The sequence below is a fragment of the Hylobates moloch genome, unplaced genomic scaffold, assembly GCF_009828535.3.
Source record: "Hylobates moloch isolate HMO894 unplaced genomic scaffold, HMol_V3 SCAFFOLD_23, whole genome shotgun sequence".
In the NCBI taxonomy this organism is placed as follows: domain Eukaryota; kingdom Metazoa; phylum Chordata; class Mammalia; order Primates; family Hylobatidae; genus Hylobates; species Hylobates moloch.
The window spans coordinates 13,912,308-13,930,786 of record NW_026652298.1 but is presented as its reverse complement, the minus strand read 5'-3'; the positions used below and the strand labels follow the sequence as shown (position 1 = coordinate 13,930,786).

Here is an 18,479-nt window from a genome sequence, read left to right as displayed (position 1 = left end):
AGACAGATGTTGAACCTTTTGTAACAAAATATAAGGGGAAGATTCTAGATACAGACCGAAAAAGCAAAACTACAAAATAAATATTTAAAAAATCTATGCGAGGCTTGGCATGGTGGCTCATGCCTGTAATCCTAGCATTTTGGGAGGCCGAGGGAGGAGGATTGCTTGAGCTAGGAGTTCAAGACCAGCCTAGGCAACATAGTGAGACCCTGTGTCTACAAAAAAATACAAAATCAGCCAGGCATGGTGGTGTGCTCCTGTAGTCCCAGCTACTCAGGAGTCTGAGGTGGGAGAATTGCTTGAACTGGAAGGTTGAGGCTGCAGATCATACCACTGCACTCCAGCCTGGGTAACAGAGACATTGTCTCCAAAAAAAAAAAAAAAAAAAGAAAAAAAAAAAAAAAAAGAAAACCTCTGTGGTCTGGGAATAGGGAAGAACCTAAATAAAAATTTAAGACACAAAGCAAAAAACATTTAATTATATCAAAGTTAAGGATTCCTTACAATGAAAGACACCATGGACAAACAATATGTAGATGATAAAAATGGCAGAAGAAATTTGTAATGTCTAAAGTAAATAAAAAAATCAATATCTAGAGGCTGGGCGCAGTGGCTCATGCCTGTAATCCCAGCACTTTGGGAGGCCGAGGCAGGTGGATCACGAGGTCAGGAGATCGAGACCATGGTGAAACCCCGTCTCTACTAAAAATACAAAAAATTAGCCGGGCGCGGTGGTGGGCGCCTGTAGTCCCAGCTACTCTGGAGGCTGAGGCAGGAGAATGGCATGAACCCGGGAGGCGGAGCTTGCAGTGAGCCAAGATCGCGCCACTGCACTCCAGCCTGGGCGACAGAGCCAGACTCCGTCTCAAAAAAAAAAAAAAAAAAAAAATTAATATCTAGAATATAAAAGAAATTTTATAAAACCAATAAGGGCAGAAACCCTCATAGTAAAATAAGCAAAGTAATTACAAAAGAGGCATCTGAAAGGCTAGTATGTAAAATGACCTTAAACTATTATCAGATGAATGTAAATTAAAATAAGGGTTTCTAATTCTCATTCCCTGTCAACATTTTCCATAGTGCTAATTTTTCCCAGCCTTACACACTGATAATAGGTGTCTAGGCTAGTCATTTGGGAGAACTGCTGGCAATATTTAGTCAAGCATACTCATATCCTATGACCCAGACATTCTGCTTTGGAGTCTATATACCAAATAGATATTCACAGTCCACAGTAGGATATTCATTAGAGTGTTATTTTATTGTGGCAGAGAGTTGGAAGTATTCTAGACATTGAATAGATAGATAAAATATGGTAAATGCACACCTTAGTAGAGCATTAATTAGAAGTCACAGATTAGAGGTACACATAGCCACTTGGATGGATCTAAAGGCCAGTGCTAGGTGAAAGAGAAACAATGCAATATATCAGACCATTTTCATAAATTAAAAATATATGTGCAGAAACAATATACATTCTGTAAGAACAAAAAATGACACACATTAAGTAAACCCAATATAATGGTTGGCTATGGGATGAGAGTAAAGTAGAAAAAAGTATATGGGGATAAAAAGAAAACAAATGAGTATGTGGAACAGTGATGATGGTATGCCATAAATTAAGTGTGACTGGGACAATTTTTCTGCACTGAAGTTTCAAAAAAGGAGAGGACAACATAGCAAGTACATGGGAATAAATCTAGCCAAAAGATGTGCAAGATATTTATAAAAACGTTATAAAACTTTATTATAGGACATCAAAGGAGATCTAAACAAATGAAGAGATAAACCACATTGATAGAAGAACTTTTACTCTAAGGTATCAGTGCTCCCCAAATTGATTTATACATTTAATAGGACCCCATTTCCGAAGTAGAACATAGTTTTTCATGCAGCTTGACCAGATGATTTAAAAATTTATATGGAAGAGCAAAGGGACAAAAAATGGCCAAGACATTCTTGCAGCAAAACAAATTGGAAGGGGGGATATCCAAACTTATTAAGTTTTTAGTGACTGAAACAGTATAGTTTTGCTATAGGAATAAAAATTATACCAATGGACTCAAAGACCTCAAAACAGACCCAAGTGTGGAAATTAAAATATGACAGTTTAGTACTGTAGATCAGTGAGGAAATGATACATTATTTTCAACAAATGGTGGTAGGAAAAAAATCAGAAGAAACTAGGTCTCTACCTACAACAAAGAAAGTAAATCAATAAAAAATTAACACAAATCAGTTTCAAAGATCTTTAAAATTATTTGAAAAATGCATAAGAAAATATCTTTATGACCTTGGGGAAAGAGAAGAATTTCTTAAGCAAGTATACACCACAAAGATGGTGAAGAAATTGAAGAACTACAATTCATTAAAATATATCAAAGTAAAAAGAACCCACAAACTGGGAGACAATAGCTGCCATTCATATAACCAACAGAAAAGTCACTAGAAAATATTTTAACACTCTCAAACAACAAAAAAATACAACCAACAGAAAATCATAAAAAAGCATTTCACAGATGAAGAAATTTAATCATCAATACACATATAAAGCTATGTTCAACCCCCATCAATAACCACAGTAATGGAAATTAAAACCCCAATGAGATATCATTTTATACCTATCCAATCAGTAAAATCTAAAAGACAAAATACCAAATGTGGTAGACAAAGCTGCTGATAAATCATCACAGCCATTTAGGAAAACGGTTTTGGGTAGGCTATGAAGTTAAAGATGTGCTTTTCCTATGACCCAGCCAGTTTCTACCTGGCATTTATTCTAGAGTAACTCTTATGCTCCAAGAGACATCACAAGAGTGTTTATAGAAACACTGTTTATAATAAAAATTGTACCACTCAATTGTTCATCAACAAGAGAATGGATAACTTGGGTTGGGGCATTTTCACATAATTGACTACAGTGTAGTAGTAAAAAGAATATGGCCACACTTACTGAAATGGATTTGAGAAACGTATTGAATGACAAAGCAAAGCAGAATATATACATTGCTACCATTATAAAAGTTAAAAGACAAGCAAAATTAAGTAACATGATTAAGTATACATACGTATACTTATACAAAGAAATGATAAATACAAAATTCAGGGGAATCAGGGTAAATAAAGTAGAACTACAGAAGGTGCTTCAATAATATTGGTAATTGAGGAGTACAGTTCCTGATTAAAATCCTATGTGTGATTTTTTTCAGGCCTCAACAGACCATTACAAAGGCTTTATCTGGCAGGATTCATGAGAAAAAGCCAGATTTGTTGTACAACCAGTGCATTACAATCTCTGAAGGGAGCTGCAGTCAGGTTCTCAGGCTCCCCTGGCTGCATGTACACTTTCACATATTTATATTCATATTCCCAGCCCCTTCGTTACTACTTATATCTATCTGAGGGCTTGGGCAGAGGTCCTTCTGTGCCGCTACAAAGGCTTTCTTATGGAGGTTGGAGGGGGAACCGCTTTTCTCCACTCTGACTCAGTGCCCATTGCTTTCCCATTCCTAGCCTTTCCTCTTTGCCACTCCTCCTGATCTCAGGGTCTGAAAAACTGCTGGAGCCTTTTGTTTGGGACATTCTCAACAGTGAGCGAATCTTTACTTCTGCCCTGCTCTGTGTGGCCCTGGACCAGTGTGCACTATTGCATAAGATAATTGAACAGGAGGAGACAGCATTTCCTCTGGTTTTAGACTCTTGGTTATACTATTGCAGTAAATGATTAAAGGCTTAACTCCTTCATTTTTGGCTTGATACTTTAATTGACTACTTCAGACACCTGATAACTCAGCTCTTTCTCAGCTCAGCTGAGCTCCTGATAGAATATATATATTTCTTATGTTGGGTGGTGTAATAATGCTACTTTGAACCTCCTCCATAAACACACACTTAAAAAATTAAGTTATTTGGAACTCCTATGGGGAAGACAAGTAAGATGAAATTACAAAGAAGCAACTGCTTTAAATTATAGCTTCTGTACTACCTCAGAATACAAAAAGATAAGGGAAAGTGTGGAGTTATCCAGAAGGTACTCCATTCTTTTAGAACTTTGGGTTTAGCATAGAAGGTAGAATACAAGGGACTGTTTTGAAGAACACTCTTAAAACAATCAAGTTACTTTTCTTTGGTATGAAATCCTTTAAGACTCGTTTTCTTATATTTGATTTCATATTTTGGGGGCTAAATGTGACCTATTTAAAACCTATCTAGGGCTGGGAACAGTGGCTCATGCCTATAATCCCAGCACTTTGGGAGGCCAAGGCGGGTGGATCACCTGAGGTCATTCATTATTTAAGACCAGCCTGACCAACATGATGAAACTCCTTCTCTACTAAAAAGCTTGGCATGGTAGCATGCACCTGTAATCCCAGCTACTTGGGAGGCTGAGGCAGGAGAACTGCTTGAACCCAGGAGGCAGAGGTTGTAGTGAGCTGAGATTGCGCCACTATACTCCAGCCTGGGAGATAGAGCCAGACTTTGTCTCAAAAAAATAAAATAAATGAGTAAAAAATAAAAAATAAAACCTATCTATACCAAATCTCTAGATATTAAATTTTTACAGTTACTGACCACTTTATAAAGTAGTATGTGCTTATATAATGTCCTTATACTATTTTCTTCATTCAAATCACTGTGTAAAGTTATATTCTTATGTTACTTTCTTTGAGAGTACCAATTTCATGCACCAATTTTTATTTTGCCACAATCATAGGGTCTCTGCTTCTATCTCCTTTTGGTGTAGGTAGTAGCTGTACTGAGCTTGTTGGTCTTATGGAGAAGACCAACCTCCTTTTGGTGTAGGTAGTAGCTGTACTGATTTTGTTGGTCTTATGCAAAAGTTCCTTCTGTTCCCTGAAGATCACAGTTCCTCATATCTGGACTTTTCTATCAGGTCCCGTAATGTCATAATTGTTAAATAATGAAAACTGCACAGTAGTTCATGATCTGATAAACTATGGTTTCATAAAAGATGAAATTATATTTTATGTCCATATTGTATGTTCATACGGTAACAAATTCCCAAAGCAGAAAAAGGTATTAGATATTGCACTACCTTCATTCCTTATATTTTTATAGTCCAATAAGTTATAATTTACAATGTACTTTCACATTAGCCCATTTAATCTTTATTACTATATTAGTTAGGTGGGGAAGACATAATTATTCCTATTTTACAGATCAAAAAAGAGATCCTATGATATCTCTGAAGTCATGTTGATACTTAGACCTAAAGCCAGAAATTGGTATTCCTTGACCACTGCACATCTCTAAGACACCCTGACACCAAGGGTCTGTTACTTTCTATTTTAAACTTGTGGGACAACTATAAAGTATTAAAACTAAATAAATTTAGCTTCTGCTAATGAATGCATTATTAGGAATCTTTATACAGAGTACTAGTGCCTTTGTTAACTATTGTCACAGGATCCCTAGGGTGTCACTTCACCAGCCAGAAACCTCTGTAGCTGATGGCATCTTCTGCCTGAGTATTGCTTGTGCCTGCTGGGCTAGTTCCACCCACTTGGCCTGGCAGGCTGTGCTTGGCTCTTACTACTGGCTCAGATCCCACATCTGCCAAACGCAAGCCAGGTGCAGAATGGCAAGGGGTGTGTGGTTGAGCAAGCGTGAGGTCCAGCCACTGTGCACAGCCAGGCATGCTGACTGCTGTGGCGGGGCAGGGAGCAGGTGCTGGCTCTGTGTGAGGCTGTGGCTGGATGAGATATACTTCATGTGGCTTCTGCTGTGGGCACCCGAGTCAGGACGAGGTAAATGCAGTGGTTCCTGGAAGCTTGGAGACTCCAGGAACTGCAAAACCCCAAGGAGGGTGTCACAGCCCTGGCTCAGGGATCTCTACAACTGGGCTCCGCAAAGGGCTGCAGCTCTTCTTGTCTTGTCGCCCTCAATGTGGCGAGCATGGGGTGGGGGTGTGTTTCAGCCCTTATTGTGTTACAGTTCTTTTAGTCCTGCCACTCAGCAGGTCCCGAGTTCTTGTCCCACATTCAGGAGGAATGAGGTATGCAGACAACTGGAGGGTAAGCAAGGTGGAGAGGAGCTTCACTGAGTGGCAGAACAGTTCTCAGGAGATCCGCAGTGGGTATCTCCTATCCACAGGCAGGTTGCCCCGCTCTCTCTACAGCCCTCAGTGGAGAGGAGACTCACAAGTTGTATTGGCAGGTAGGTTGTCCCACTGTCTGCCTGAGTCTGGCTGAGTCCAGGGATTTTATGGGCTAAAGAGGGGAGGAAGTGCATGCTGACTGGTTCATGGGTGGACATAGGCAGGCCTGGAAAAAGCACTGTAAGTTCTCACTCTGGTCCACAGAACTGACAGCCCAGCCCCCAGTCTTCAGGTTTGAAGAAGGTGGGGCTTTACCAGGGACCTGTTCCCTTTCTGCCCAGGAGCCTGTCTGCCTCCTGCTACCATCAACCTGCCATCCACGGTGCCCACAGTGCCCAAGCTATTCTTGCCAAGGGGTGCATGCAGGTTGCGCTGAGCTGCCCTCAGCTCCCCTGAGCCTTCCTCCCATGCTTGTCAGCACCCAAAGTTTGGCTGGGTGGCTGCAGGGGGCTGGCATGTCAGGACTGCCCTGAGAGTGTGCACACTTGGCTGGGTTGCAACAGTGCCTGGGCTTGGCCTCAACTTTGCTGTGAAATTGGAGTGGGTTCTGGGAGCATGGAGAGGCCAGGCAGCAGGAGTAGATTTCTGAGCCTGCAGGGGCAAGGGGGCTTCCCCAGTCCCTGAGAGTACAGGGATGTCCAGGTCCGCAGCCATGGCTGGGTGGCTGCAACTTTGCCTGGGTGGGCAGGGCTCCCACCCCGCTAACTTGGAAAGGGACAGGGCTCCCGCCTGTTCCTGGCTCCTGCCAGCTCTGTGGAGTGTGCAGCCCTGGCTGTGCCTCCCTGACTGTAGCTGGCTTCATAGTAGCAGCTGTTCCAGATGGGCTGCCGCTGCCATAAATATGACTTTGTCAAATCTGATACTTTTGAGACATATTTTCATTATCTATGTACTAAACAGTGATAGCATGGCAAAGTCAATTTAGTCATGAGTCTTCGGATTTGCTCTTTTGTATAATCTTCATTTTCTTCATTTGTACATCTGTAGTTTTCAGCAAGGAGATACTTAGCAAAATCCTTATTTAAAATTGGTTAATACAGAACTATGTTTCCCCTAATATTTCTGAGACAGGAGGAAGTTACTTTTTTTTTTTTTTTTGAGACGGAGTCTTGCTCTGTCGCCCAGGCTGGAGTGCAGTGGCGCGATCTCGGCTCACTGCAAGCTCCACCTCCCGGGTTCACGCCATTCTCCTGCCTCAGCCTCTCCGAGTAGCTGGGACTACAGGCACCCGACCACCACGCCTGGCTAATTTTTTGTATTTTGAGTAGAGACGGGGTTTCACCATGGTCTCGATCTCCTGACCTCGTGATCCGCCCGCCTCGGCCTCCCAAAGTGCTGGGATTACAAGCGTGAGCCACCGCGCCCGGCCTCAGGAAGTTACTTTTAAGAAGAGACCTTAGACAAAATTACCAGACTTTTTTTTGGCATTAGATTTCCTTACCTCCAAAAAGATGAAATGCTTTTCTGCAGCTTGGTAGGGGCCATTTTGCAGAGTTGGATTTCTGAAAGCTTTGTTTTATTTTCAAATATTCTTTAGTAAAGAATGTTTTTGTGGCATTGTTCAATTCTAGAATAAAGCAAAAGAAAATAGGATTTTGAAATTAATTTGAGTAAAATGGCAAGAAAGTGACAAGTGAATACTGTAGTATTTTGATACTATTTGAGACAATTCAGACCTCTTTAAGTCAGTGAAGACAAAAGTAGATTCAACATTTTTTTTCTTTACTGAAGCAAATACAACTTCCCCAAGTTCACATTTGGTGCAACTTTGACATGCCTACACACAGAACATAAATCTACTGAGTAGCTCCTATGTCAAGTAGTAGAGAGTATATAATGATAAATAAGACATCGTCCCTCACCTTAAAACAACTGTAGTCTAAAACAGTGGTCCCCAACCCCTGGGTCACAAATGGGTAGCAGTACATGGCCTGTTAGGAACTGGGTCACACAGGAGGAGGTGAGCCACGGGCAAGTAAGCATTGCTGCCTGAGGTCTGCCTCCTGTCAGATCAGTGGCAGCATTAGATTCTCATAGGAAGTGAACCCTATTGTGAACTGCGCATGCAAGGAATACAGGTTGCACACTCCCTGTAAGAATCTAACTAATGCGCCTGTAATCCCAGCACTTTGGGATGTTGAGGCAGGTGGGTCACTTGAGGTCAGGAGTTCAAGACCAGCCTGGCCAACATGGTGGAACCCCGTCTCTACCAAAAATACAAAAATTAGCTGGGCATGGTAGCAGGCACCTGCAGTCCCAGCTACTTGGGAGGCTGAGGCAGGAGAATTGCTTGAACCTGGGAAGTGGAGGTTGCAGTGAGCTGAGACGGCACCATTGCACTCCAGCCTGGGCGAAGAAGTGAGATTCCGTCTGGGGAAAAAAAAAAAAAAAATCTAACTAATGCACAATAATCTGAGGTGGGAAAGTTTCATCCTGAAACTATCCCCCACTTAAGTCCTTGGAAAAACTGTCTTCCACAAAACCAGTCCCTGATGCCAAAAAGGTTGAGGACTGGTGGTCTAAAAGAAATAAACAGGTAGACAAAAAAGGAGAATAATGTGTTATGAGTGTAACAATAGAATAGCTAGAGTGTAATCTGGGCTCAGGAGTGATAGGGAAAAGGAAAAACACTTGTAGAACTTTAAACTTCATAATCTATTTCATTCTATATGTGATGGGTTGACCACCTGAGTCTATTGCTATATACTTGAGGTAATTTTAAAAATGTGAAAATAACATTCAGAAGCTTACTAATGAGTTAAAAAGGAAATAGTCATTTGAAGTACACAGAGACCAACTGGAGAACACATATGATGGTATTCACTTTAAATGGTAGAAACTCTTCATATCTGAGCCATAGAAAGCAAACCATGATCTGAGTTGGACTGTTTAATGGAGAACAACCTCTTAGGCTGGTGCAGAGCTAGTTACTAACCTGAGAAGTAAACTAGGCTTTCCATCAACCATCCCCTCTTACTTTCAACCCGCAATGATCACCTGTAGCATTTCCTCAGTTTCCATCCTACTTCACTGCCTTGAGCTTTGGCTCAAGTGATTTGAATTAAATTTTCTCAATTTTTCTTAATCACTGCCTTGGGTTGATTTTTACTTAAGAAATTTAAAGGGAAAACTGATTCAGAAAGTTTACAATTAACAACAAAAGGACAAATGTAAAAAATACACTACTCTAGGCAACTGAAGTTATCTATTAAACCTGCAACTCTAACTCCCTTCCCAATTGCACACCCAAGAACCAGCATACGAGTTAGGGAAAAGGTATTTTCATGCTCATCATGTATGCTAGGGGGTTGATATGAGTACAGTGCATTTAAAAATCCTTCATATGTTTAAAAGTTAATCATTTCAAGTTAGATATTCTCTCAAGGGTTTCTGCAGCAATGCATAGCTGTTTTATTAAAGTCCACTTTTCCCACTGCCCATTTATAGCCCTTTAGTGTAAGATGGTTATGACACTATCACTTGGTTGAAGGGGCTTGTCAGTGTCATTCATATTGATGAAGAAAATGAAAGAAATTACCAAATAACATATTCATTTACAGTAATACTGGTCTTTTTCTTAGGACTTAAGAACTGATAACTATGATTCAGGGTATTTTCTGAGAGGTTAAAAATCCACCCCAAAAAGTGGTATTGTATTAACTCTTGGGAAAATTGACTCACAACTTTCTAAATGTTCTTGGAAATGAGACCCATGTGGTGTGTCATATGGCAGATAATACAAACGAAGGTGAAGAGTTTGCAACTTAAGGATTCTTATTATTCCTTCCCTTCCCTTCCTTTTCCTCTCCCTCTTCCTCCTCCTTCTGGAAAATTACAATAAAGGAACCAGTTCAGCAAGAGAATATAATAATTATAAATATTATAAAAATGTACACAAACACTGGAACACCCAGATAAAAGCAAGTATTATTAGATCTAAAGAGAGGCAGATAGATCCCAATACCATTACAGTTGGAGACTTTAATAACTCATTCCCAGCATTGCACAGATCTAGACAGAAAATTAACATTGGATTTAAGCTGCACCACAGACCCAATGGACTTAGCAGACATTTACAGAACATGTCACCCAACAGCAGTAGATTACACACTCCTTTCATCAGCACATGGACCATTCTCTAGGGTTGAACATGTGTTAGAACAAAAGAAGTATAACAAAATGTTAAAACTTGAAGTTATGTCAAATAGCTTATTTGGTCACAATGGAATAAAACTGGACATCAAAAAGAAGAACATTAGAAACTATACAAATATGTGGACATTGAACAATATGCTACTGAATGACAAATGTATGAAGAAAGAAATTTAAATTTAAAAAGTATGTGAAACAAGTGAAAATAGAAACATAATATGCCAAAAGCTACAGGACACAGCAAAAGCAGTATTAAGAGGCAAGTTCATAGCAATAAATACATACATCAAAGCACTAGAAAGATTTCAAATAAATGACCTAATGATGTACCTCAAGAAACTAGAAAAGCAAGAACAAACCAAACCCCGAATTAGAAGGAAAGAAATAATAAAGACCAGGGTAGAAATAAATGAAATTGAGACTAAGAAAACAACAACAAAATTAAAAAAACAAAAAGCTGGTTTTTTGGAAAGATAAACCAAATTGACAAACTATTAGCTAGACTAAGAAAAAGACCCAAATAAAATCAGAAACAAAAAAGATGTCACAACACATACCAAACAAATACAAAGGACCATTAAAGACTACTATGAACAACAAAATATATACCAGTAAATTTCAAAACCTAGAGGAAATGTGTAAATTCCTAGACACATACAACCTACCAAGATTGAACAAAGAAGAAATAGAAAACCAAATGCCAATCACAGGTAACGAGATTGAATTAGTAACAAAAAGTCTTCCAACATAGAAAAGTCCAGCTCTGGAGGCCTTCACTGCCCAAATCTACTGAATCTTTGAAGAATTATTACCAATTCTTCTCAAACCATTCCAAAAAATTAAAGCAGAGGGAAGTCTTCCTAACTCATTCTACAAGGCCAACATAACTCTGATACCAAAACCAGACAATAACAAAAAAAAGTTTTCAGGACAATAGCCCTGATGAAAATAGATGCAAAAATCCTCAACAAAATACTAGCAAACGGAATCCAACAACACATCAAGAAGATGATACACCATGACCAAGTGGGATTTATCCAACAAACGCAAGGATGGTTCGACAAATTCACGGAAACATGGATGAAACAAAGTAAATTTGAATCTGATTTTCATCTTTTCCTAGTGAACTGTTAAAAGGTTACAATCTAGTCTGAGAAGTCCCAATCTCCAGCTGAATATGCAGCCTGATGACAGAGGCATATAAAATAGACAAAAATTAACAAAAAACAAAATTTCTTTACTTCACACTTTGTCAAAATGGAGTTATAGATTTTACAATATGTGAGTCATTATAGTAAGCAATGTATGATTAGCAAATGTTAATATTTAGGAGTTTCTATTAAGTAAGATTTAGTTAAAATTTGTCCATATTAATAATTCCATTTAGTTTTTGGTAGTACAGTATTTGGTACTCATAATTGAGTATAATTTTTTTACCAGAATAAAAAGCTGTTGCAATCATTTTAAACCCTTTCCCCTAAGAGAAATCTGTAGCAGGTGGGTCCTTGGATTTCCTTGAGGGAAGAAAGATGCACCATATATTTATTCTCTTCAGTTTTACTATTAATGTAGTACATACTCAGATCCTCATTTGGCTCCTTTATGGCTGAGAGGAGAATGTGAAGATAGAAAATTTCCCACCTAACATTTAGCACCCGGTAGTGTATTCTATCATTCTACCCTTAGTCATTCTCTATGTTCCACATTCATTATCTCTTCATTAATATTTTAAATATTGTGTTATATTACATCTTTACATGAAAATCAGGTCAACAAATCCTTGCTCCAATTTGACTTTTTTCCTGTCCAAGGAGAAAGACCTTAACCTTAAGAACATTAAGAAGGTTGAGAAAATTTTGAGTTTGGGGGAAAGATGTAATAATTGTACTTAGATACTTATGGATTTATTCTCTGTGACTCCAAAGGAAATAACAAGAACCAAAGAATAAGGGGTAGTGGAAGGCAGACATGAGGAATAAATAATCAACAACACTGCTTCAAATGGAACTTCCTTAACACTAGAAATGTCCAAGACTGAACAACTACTAGTTACAGTGTTTTAGAAAGGATCTGAGTGTACAGTAGGGAATTCGAGATGAGGATCTATTCTCATCTATGATTCTAACAGTTTTATGAGTTGGGTAAGTACTGTTTTATAAACTGGAGAATAACAAATTATAGTATATGTGATTTTCAGTAACTTTTTAATAATTTATAAAGTACCTTTAGAACTATAACAAAGAGGTGGAATAATCAGACAATCATGTTAATGAAAGAGAATTGTTACCTGTTTGGAAAAAGACTCTAGAAATAATTGTCCGACACAATGGGCATGGAGTGCTTGAAGGATTGTCTTTGGCCAGAGTCCGTAAGCAGGGCTCACAGAAGATGTGGTGGCAAGGGTAACACATATAAGGGTTGAAATAAACGTCCAGACACACTGCACAGATGTAGCTATCCTTTTCTTCTGCATATTCATTGTCTTCATCTGTACTCATCTCATTATTCAAAGTCTGCAAAACATAAGAAAACTTTTTTTCTTAATTTAGTATGAGATTGGTTTCCTTAAGATAGCCTTTATATTTTGTTAAAATGAACAAAAATATTTGAGAAGCATATAAACTGTTCGTGGCATATTCAAAGTGACAGAAATGCTACCTTTCAAAGTCAAGAAACTAAAAATATACATGAAAACCCAGAAGCCTATTTTTCTTTTTAGTATTGTGACATAGTGCTAAGTGCTAAAATATACCTAAACCTATTAAGTATACCTGTATTTTGGCTTAATCAACACTAGATAGGTGTTAGGTGTACCAGTCCCAGAATTATGTAGATTCTCTATCTACCCCATTCCTACCAGAGCAAATAACCTGGTTGTCACAAGGTCAGAGTTTTAATATGAGCATCCATGCATGATGAAAAGTGAAGGCAGAAGGCGTCATACTTCATTCTCATACTGCGTGTGGAACATTATTCTATATTTTGTGTCTTCCTGGACCTCAAAGAAAGAGCCAAAGCCTAAGGGGTGTCAGGAGGAAAGCAAAGAAGCTGAGAGTAATTATGGGATTAGCCTTGCTATGGGGAAACATGATGAGCCTCTCTCCCCTCCCAAATGGAATTGTTAGGAAAAAGATACAGCAGGTTCTTGAATAATGTCATTTCATTCAACATTGTCTTGTTATAACGATGATGAGAAAAAAAAAAACTGATTTCCAGTTGGGGCTGCTGTCTGTGTGGAGTTTCTGTCTGTGTGGAGTTTGCATGTTGTCCCCACGTTTGTGTGTGTTTTCTCTGGGTAATCCAGTTTCCTCTCATATCCCAAAGATGTGCATGTTAGGTGCACTGGTGTGTCTAAATGGTCCCAGTTGGGGTGAGTGTTGGTGTGTGTGAGTGTGCCTTGTGATGGGATGGTGTCCCATCCAGGCTTGGTTCCTGCCTTGTACCCTGAGCTGCCAGGACAAGCTCCAGTAATTATCTTGTTTTATTCATCTTTTGTTAATGCATGTATGGCTCACATTTATTTCAGTGTTTAATATTAGAAGTGTTTTGGTCTTTAGAAGTTTGGTGATGCTTTTGTGATCAGAAATAGGCTGTAAAAATTGAACTCTTTATTTATATCAATTAGCCTATGGTAAAATTGGTGGTGTTATTTTGCTTAAAGTCACTGATAGTAGATTGGTGCAAAAGTAATTGCGGTTTTTGCTACTAAACTGCAATTACCTTTGCATCCACCTAAAACATCACCAGTAGGTTCTTGGAAATGGTGACTTTAAGCAAAATAAATGAGGATTTACTGTAGTTAAGAAAGAGGCAGCTCAGAGGTTAATATTAATAGTAGAAGGTTTGTCAGCAGAATTCCTGTAACTCACAACTTCCTCATTTGTGAAATTGCTGTGAGGATTAAATGAGGTAATCCACTTAATACATTTAGTATGGTACCTGGCACATAGTAATTAATTATCAAAAAATGTTAGCCATGGCCATACTTCTCTACCCTCCCCCATCCCTTCTGCTCTTTCTCTGCAGGTTCTGTAGTTTTTGCTAAAGCCTTGAGAATGTTTTTCTCAAACAAAGCATTTAAAACAGTACTTATAATATAAAACATACTATGTTTACTGTTATTATATTCTATTTGTATTATTATTATCATTATTATTATTATTTTGACACTGAGTCTTACTCTGTCACCCAGGCTGGAGTATAGTGGCGTGATCACTGCACAATGAGCCTCTGCTTCCTGGGTTCAAGTGATTGTCCTGCCTCAGCCTCCCAAGTAGTTGGGATTACAGGCATGCGGCATGGTGCCTGACTATTCTTTGTATTTTTAGTAGAGACAGGGTTTCACCATGTTGGCCAGGCTGGTCTTGAACTCCTGGGCTCAAGTGATCCACCTGCCTTGGCCCCCGAAGTGCTGGGATTACAGGCGTGAGCCACCACACCCAGCCTATATCCTATTTGTATTCTTAAGATTAATCTTAAGTGTTAACAAAAATAGTTGAAGTTCAGTATCTGTAATCTCCCCCTTCTAAACAAGACATTATATTCTCAACTCCAAACACAAAGATGCCTGCTACCTCTACTTGTCAGGAGCACGTTCTTTAAAACTGTTAATCTATGCATTTTAACTATATTTTATTCTTCTGCTTATTTTCATTCTTTGGCTTATTTAACAATGCTTTTTCATATTCCTTATTGTCCTCTTTGTTTTTATTTTGTTCTTTATTTTCATAGGTTTTGGGGGAACAGGTGGTTTTGGTTACATGAATAAGTTGTTTAGTGGTGATCTGTGAGATTTTGGTGCACCCATCACCTGAGCAGTATACACTGAACCCAGTTTTATCCCTCAGTCCCTTCCCCCTTTCCCCCTGGGTCCCCAAAGGCCATTGTGTCATTCTTATGCCTTTGCATCCTCATAGCTTAGTTCCCACTTATGAGTGAGAACATACAATGTTTGGTTTTCCATTCCTGAGTTACTTCACTTAGAATAATGGTCTCTAGTTCCATCCAGGTTGCTGAGAATGCCATTATTTCATTCCTTTTATTGGCTGAATAGTATTCTGTTTTATATATATATATATATATATCACCAACAGTGTAAAAGTGTTCCTATTTCTCCACAGCCTCACCAGCATCTATTGTTTCTTGACTTTTTAATAATCGCCATTCTGACTGGCATGAGATGGTGTCTCATTGTAGTTTTGATTTGCATTTCTCTAATGATCAGTGATGTTGAGCTTTTTTTCATATGTTTGTTGGCTGCATAAAATTGTGAGAAGTATCTGTTCATATCCTTTGCCCACTTTTTGATGGGGCTGTTTTTTTCTTTAAGTTTCTTATAGATTCTGGATACTAGACCATTGTCAGATGGCTAAATTGCAAAAATTTTCTCCCATTTTGTAGCTTGCCTGTCTATTCTGATTACAGTTTCTTTTGCTGTGCAGAAGCTTGTTAGCTTAATTAGATCCTATTTATCAATTTTAGCCTTTGTTGCAATTGCTTTTGGCGTTTTCATAATTAAATCTTTGCCCGTGCCTGTGTCCTGAATGGTATTGCCTAGGTTTTCTTCTAGGGTTTTTGTGGTTTTGGGTTTTACATTTAAGTCTTTAATCCACCTTGAGTTAATTTTTATATAAGGTATAAAGAAGGAGTCCAGTTTGTTTTCTGCATATGGCTGGCCGGTTTTCTAAGCACCATCTATTAAATAGGGAATCCTTTTCCCATTGCTTGTTTTTGTCAGGTTTGTCAAAGATCAGATGGTTGTAGATGTGTGGCATTATTTCTGAGGTCTCTGTTCCGTTGGTCTATATGTCTGTTTGGGTACTAGTATCATGCTGTTTTGGTCACGGTAGCCTTGTAGTACAGTTTGAAGTCAAGTAGCATGATGCCTCCAGCCTTCTTCTTTTTGCTTGGGATTGTCTTGGCTATATGGGCTCTTTTTTGGTTCCTTATGAAATTTACAGTAGTTTTTTCTAATTCTATGAAAAATGTCCATGGTAGTTTGAGAATAGCATTGAATCTATAAATTACTTTGGGCAGTATGGCCATTTTCATGATACTGATTCTTCCTATCCATGAGGATGGAATGTTTTTCTACTTGTTTGTGTCCTCTTATTTCCTTGAGCAGTGGTTTGTAGTTCTCCTTGAAGAGGTCTTTCACACCCCTTGTTAGCTGTATTCCTAGGTATTTTATTCTCTTTATAGCAACTGTGAATGGGGGTTCATTTATGATTTGGCTGTTTGTCTATTATTGGTGTATAGGAATGCTTGTGATTTTTGCACATTGATTTTGTATACTGAGAGTTTGCTGAAGTTGCTTATCAGCTTAAGGAGGTTTTGGGCTGAGACTATGGGGATTTCTAAATATAGAATCATGTCATTTGCAACAGCGACAATTTGATTTCCTCTCTTCCTATCTGCATACTCCCTTTTTTTTTTCCTCTTGCCTGATTGCCCTGGCCAGAACTTCCAATACTATGTTGAATAGGAGTGGTGACAGGAGGGCATCCTTGTCTTGTGCCGGTTTTCAAATGGAATGCGCTTCCAGCTTTTGCCCATTCATAATTTTTTTCTTTTTTTTTTTTGAGACGGAGTCTCGCTCTTTTCCCCAGGCTAGAGTGCAGTGGCGTGATCTCGGCTCACTCCTCCCGGGTTCACGCCATTCTCCTGCCTCAGCCTCCCGAGTGGCTGGGACTACAGGTGCCCACCACCACGCCCAGCTAATTTTTTGTATTTTTAGTAGAGATGGGGTTTCACCATATTAGCCAGGATGGTCTCGAACTCCTGACCTCATGATCTGCCCGCCTCGGCCTCCCAAAGTTCTGGGATTACAGGTGTGAGCCATCGCACCCAGCCTTAATTAGAGCATTTATAATATCCCTTTTGTTTTCTGGATCTGTTTTTCCTTGTGTCAGGTTTTTTTGTTTCTTCTTTTACATTATTGATATTCCTCAAGTCTGACAATATTTGCTTTATTTTTATATACAAGGGATTAAGTTTATTAGTATAGTTAGCTGACACAGATTCCCTCACTTGTGTAGGTCTTTTTCTCTGAATAGAGGAATTGACTGCAAATCCTAAATGAATGAAATATGTCAATAAACATGTACCTTTTGTGTATATAGTGGGAAGCAAGCATACAGGCTGAGCATTCTCACAATTGCTAAAATACAGAATGTTTTCCTAGGGAGTGAAGGACTTACTTCACTCATGAGAAGTGCCTTTCCATGCCCACCATCAATCTATTTTCAGACTCTGCTTCTCCCTCCAGCTCCAAGAACCAGGCATGTCCTTGAATTTAGGAAGGAGCTCCCACGGTGTTGTCAGAGTGTAAACGTCAAAGCTAGATATTCTTTACGTGGGAATTGGAAGGGCAGGATCAAGACTAGGCCAACTATTCAACAGGTTATCTAGTAACAATTATAATGTTCACACCTGTGGCTCTAAACCTTTACTGCCTATCAAAATCAGCTGGAGAGCTTGTTAAACTAATGCTGGGCCCATCCCTAGAGTTTCTGCTTCAGTAGATCTGGGATGGGGCCTGAGAATTTGCATTTTTAATAGGTTCCCAGGTAATGCCGATGCTGTTGGTTCATACTTTGAAAACTGATTCATATCATGACCTATATTCCTGCTACCTGGCTGATTTTTTTAAACAATGTTCAGATTATTTTAATGAATACAAAGTTCCCCCAAAGTCCCACTGTTCTAGGTCTTATGGCACCTGCCAAATCTTGTAAAAATAAAGATTCAACTGTACATAATATTTGTTTTGTTTTGACTGCTGCTAGTTTGTTTTCATAATAAAAGGCTGCAGGCATCCCTATAACTTGTATGCCACTCCTCACTCACCTATTAAAAGGAAACACTTCTTCCTCAGCCGGATAATACTCTCAGGAGCATAAATCATATATTCTGCATTGCTCACAGGGTACATGATGTACTTATGACCTCAGCCAGCCCACCCAATGGGAGCAGGAAAGCTCTAGACTTTGAGAAACATTTATATTTTAAATTTTTTAAAAAGTGTATTTCTAAATAATTTCAAGTTTATAGAAAAGGCACAAAGAATAGTATAAAGAACTCTACCTTATACTCAGGTTCATCAATTGTTAACATTTGCCTTTATCATATTCTGTTTCTCATTCATATTATTTCATATAATCACACTGCACATCACAATAATCAAAATCAGCGAATTAAACATTAACAC

The 18,479-nt window shown here is 38.8% G+C and overlaps 1 protein-coding gene across 2 annotated transcripts in view; it reads right to left on the bottom strand.

Annotated features, from left to right (window-relative positions):
- RNF180 (ring finger protein 180) overlaps window positions 1–18,479 on the bottom strand; it is a 224,501-nt gene that overhangs the window by 41,607 nt on the left and 164,415 nt on the right. Inside the window, exons 6-8 of one of the 2 annotated variants that reach the window (XM_058434089.1) lie at window positions 12,558–12,783; window positions 7,560–7,685; window positions 1,266–1,400 (exon numbers count right to left, since the gene is read on the bottom strand). In XM_058434089.1, coding sequence (XP_058290072.1) covers window positions 1,351–1,400; window positions 7,560–7,685; window positions 12,558–12,783 — 402 coding nt within the window. In that variant the 3' untranslated portion in view covers window positions 1,266–1,350. Of the gene's footprint in view, window positions 1–1,265; window positions 1,401–7,559; window positions 7,686–12,557; window positions 12,784–18,479 lie in introns of those variants that run through there. The other variant, XM_032144949.2, reaches the window with a different exon arrangement.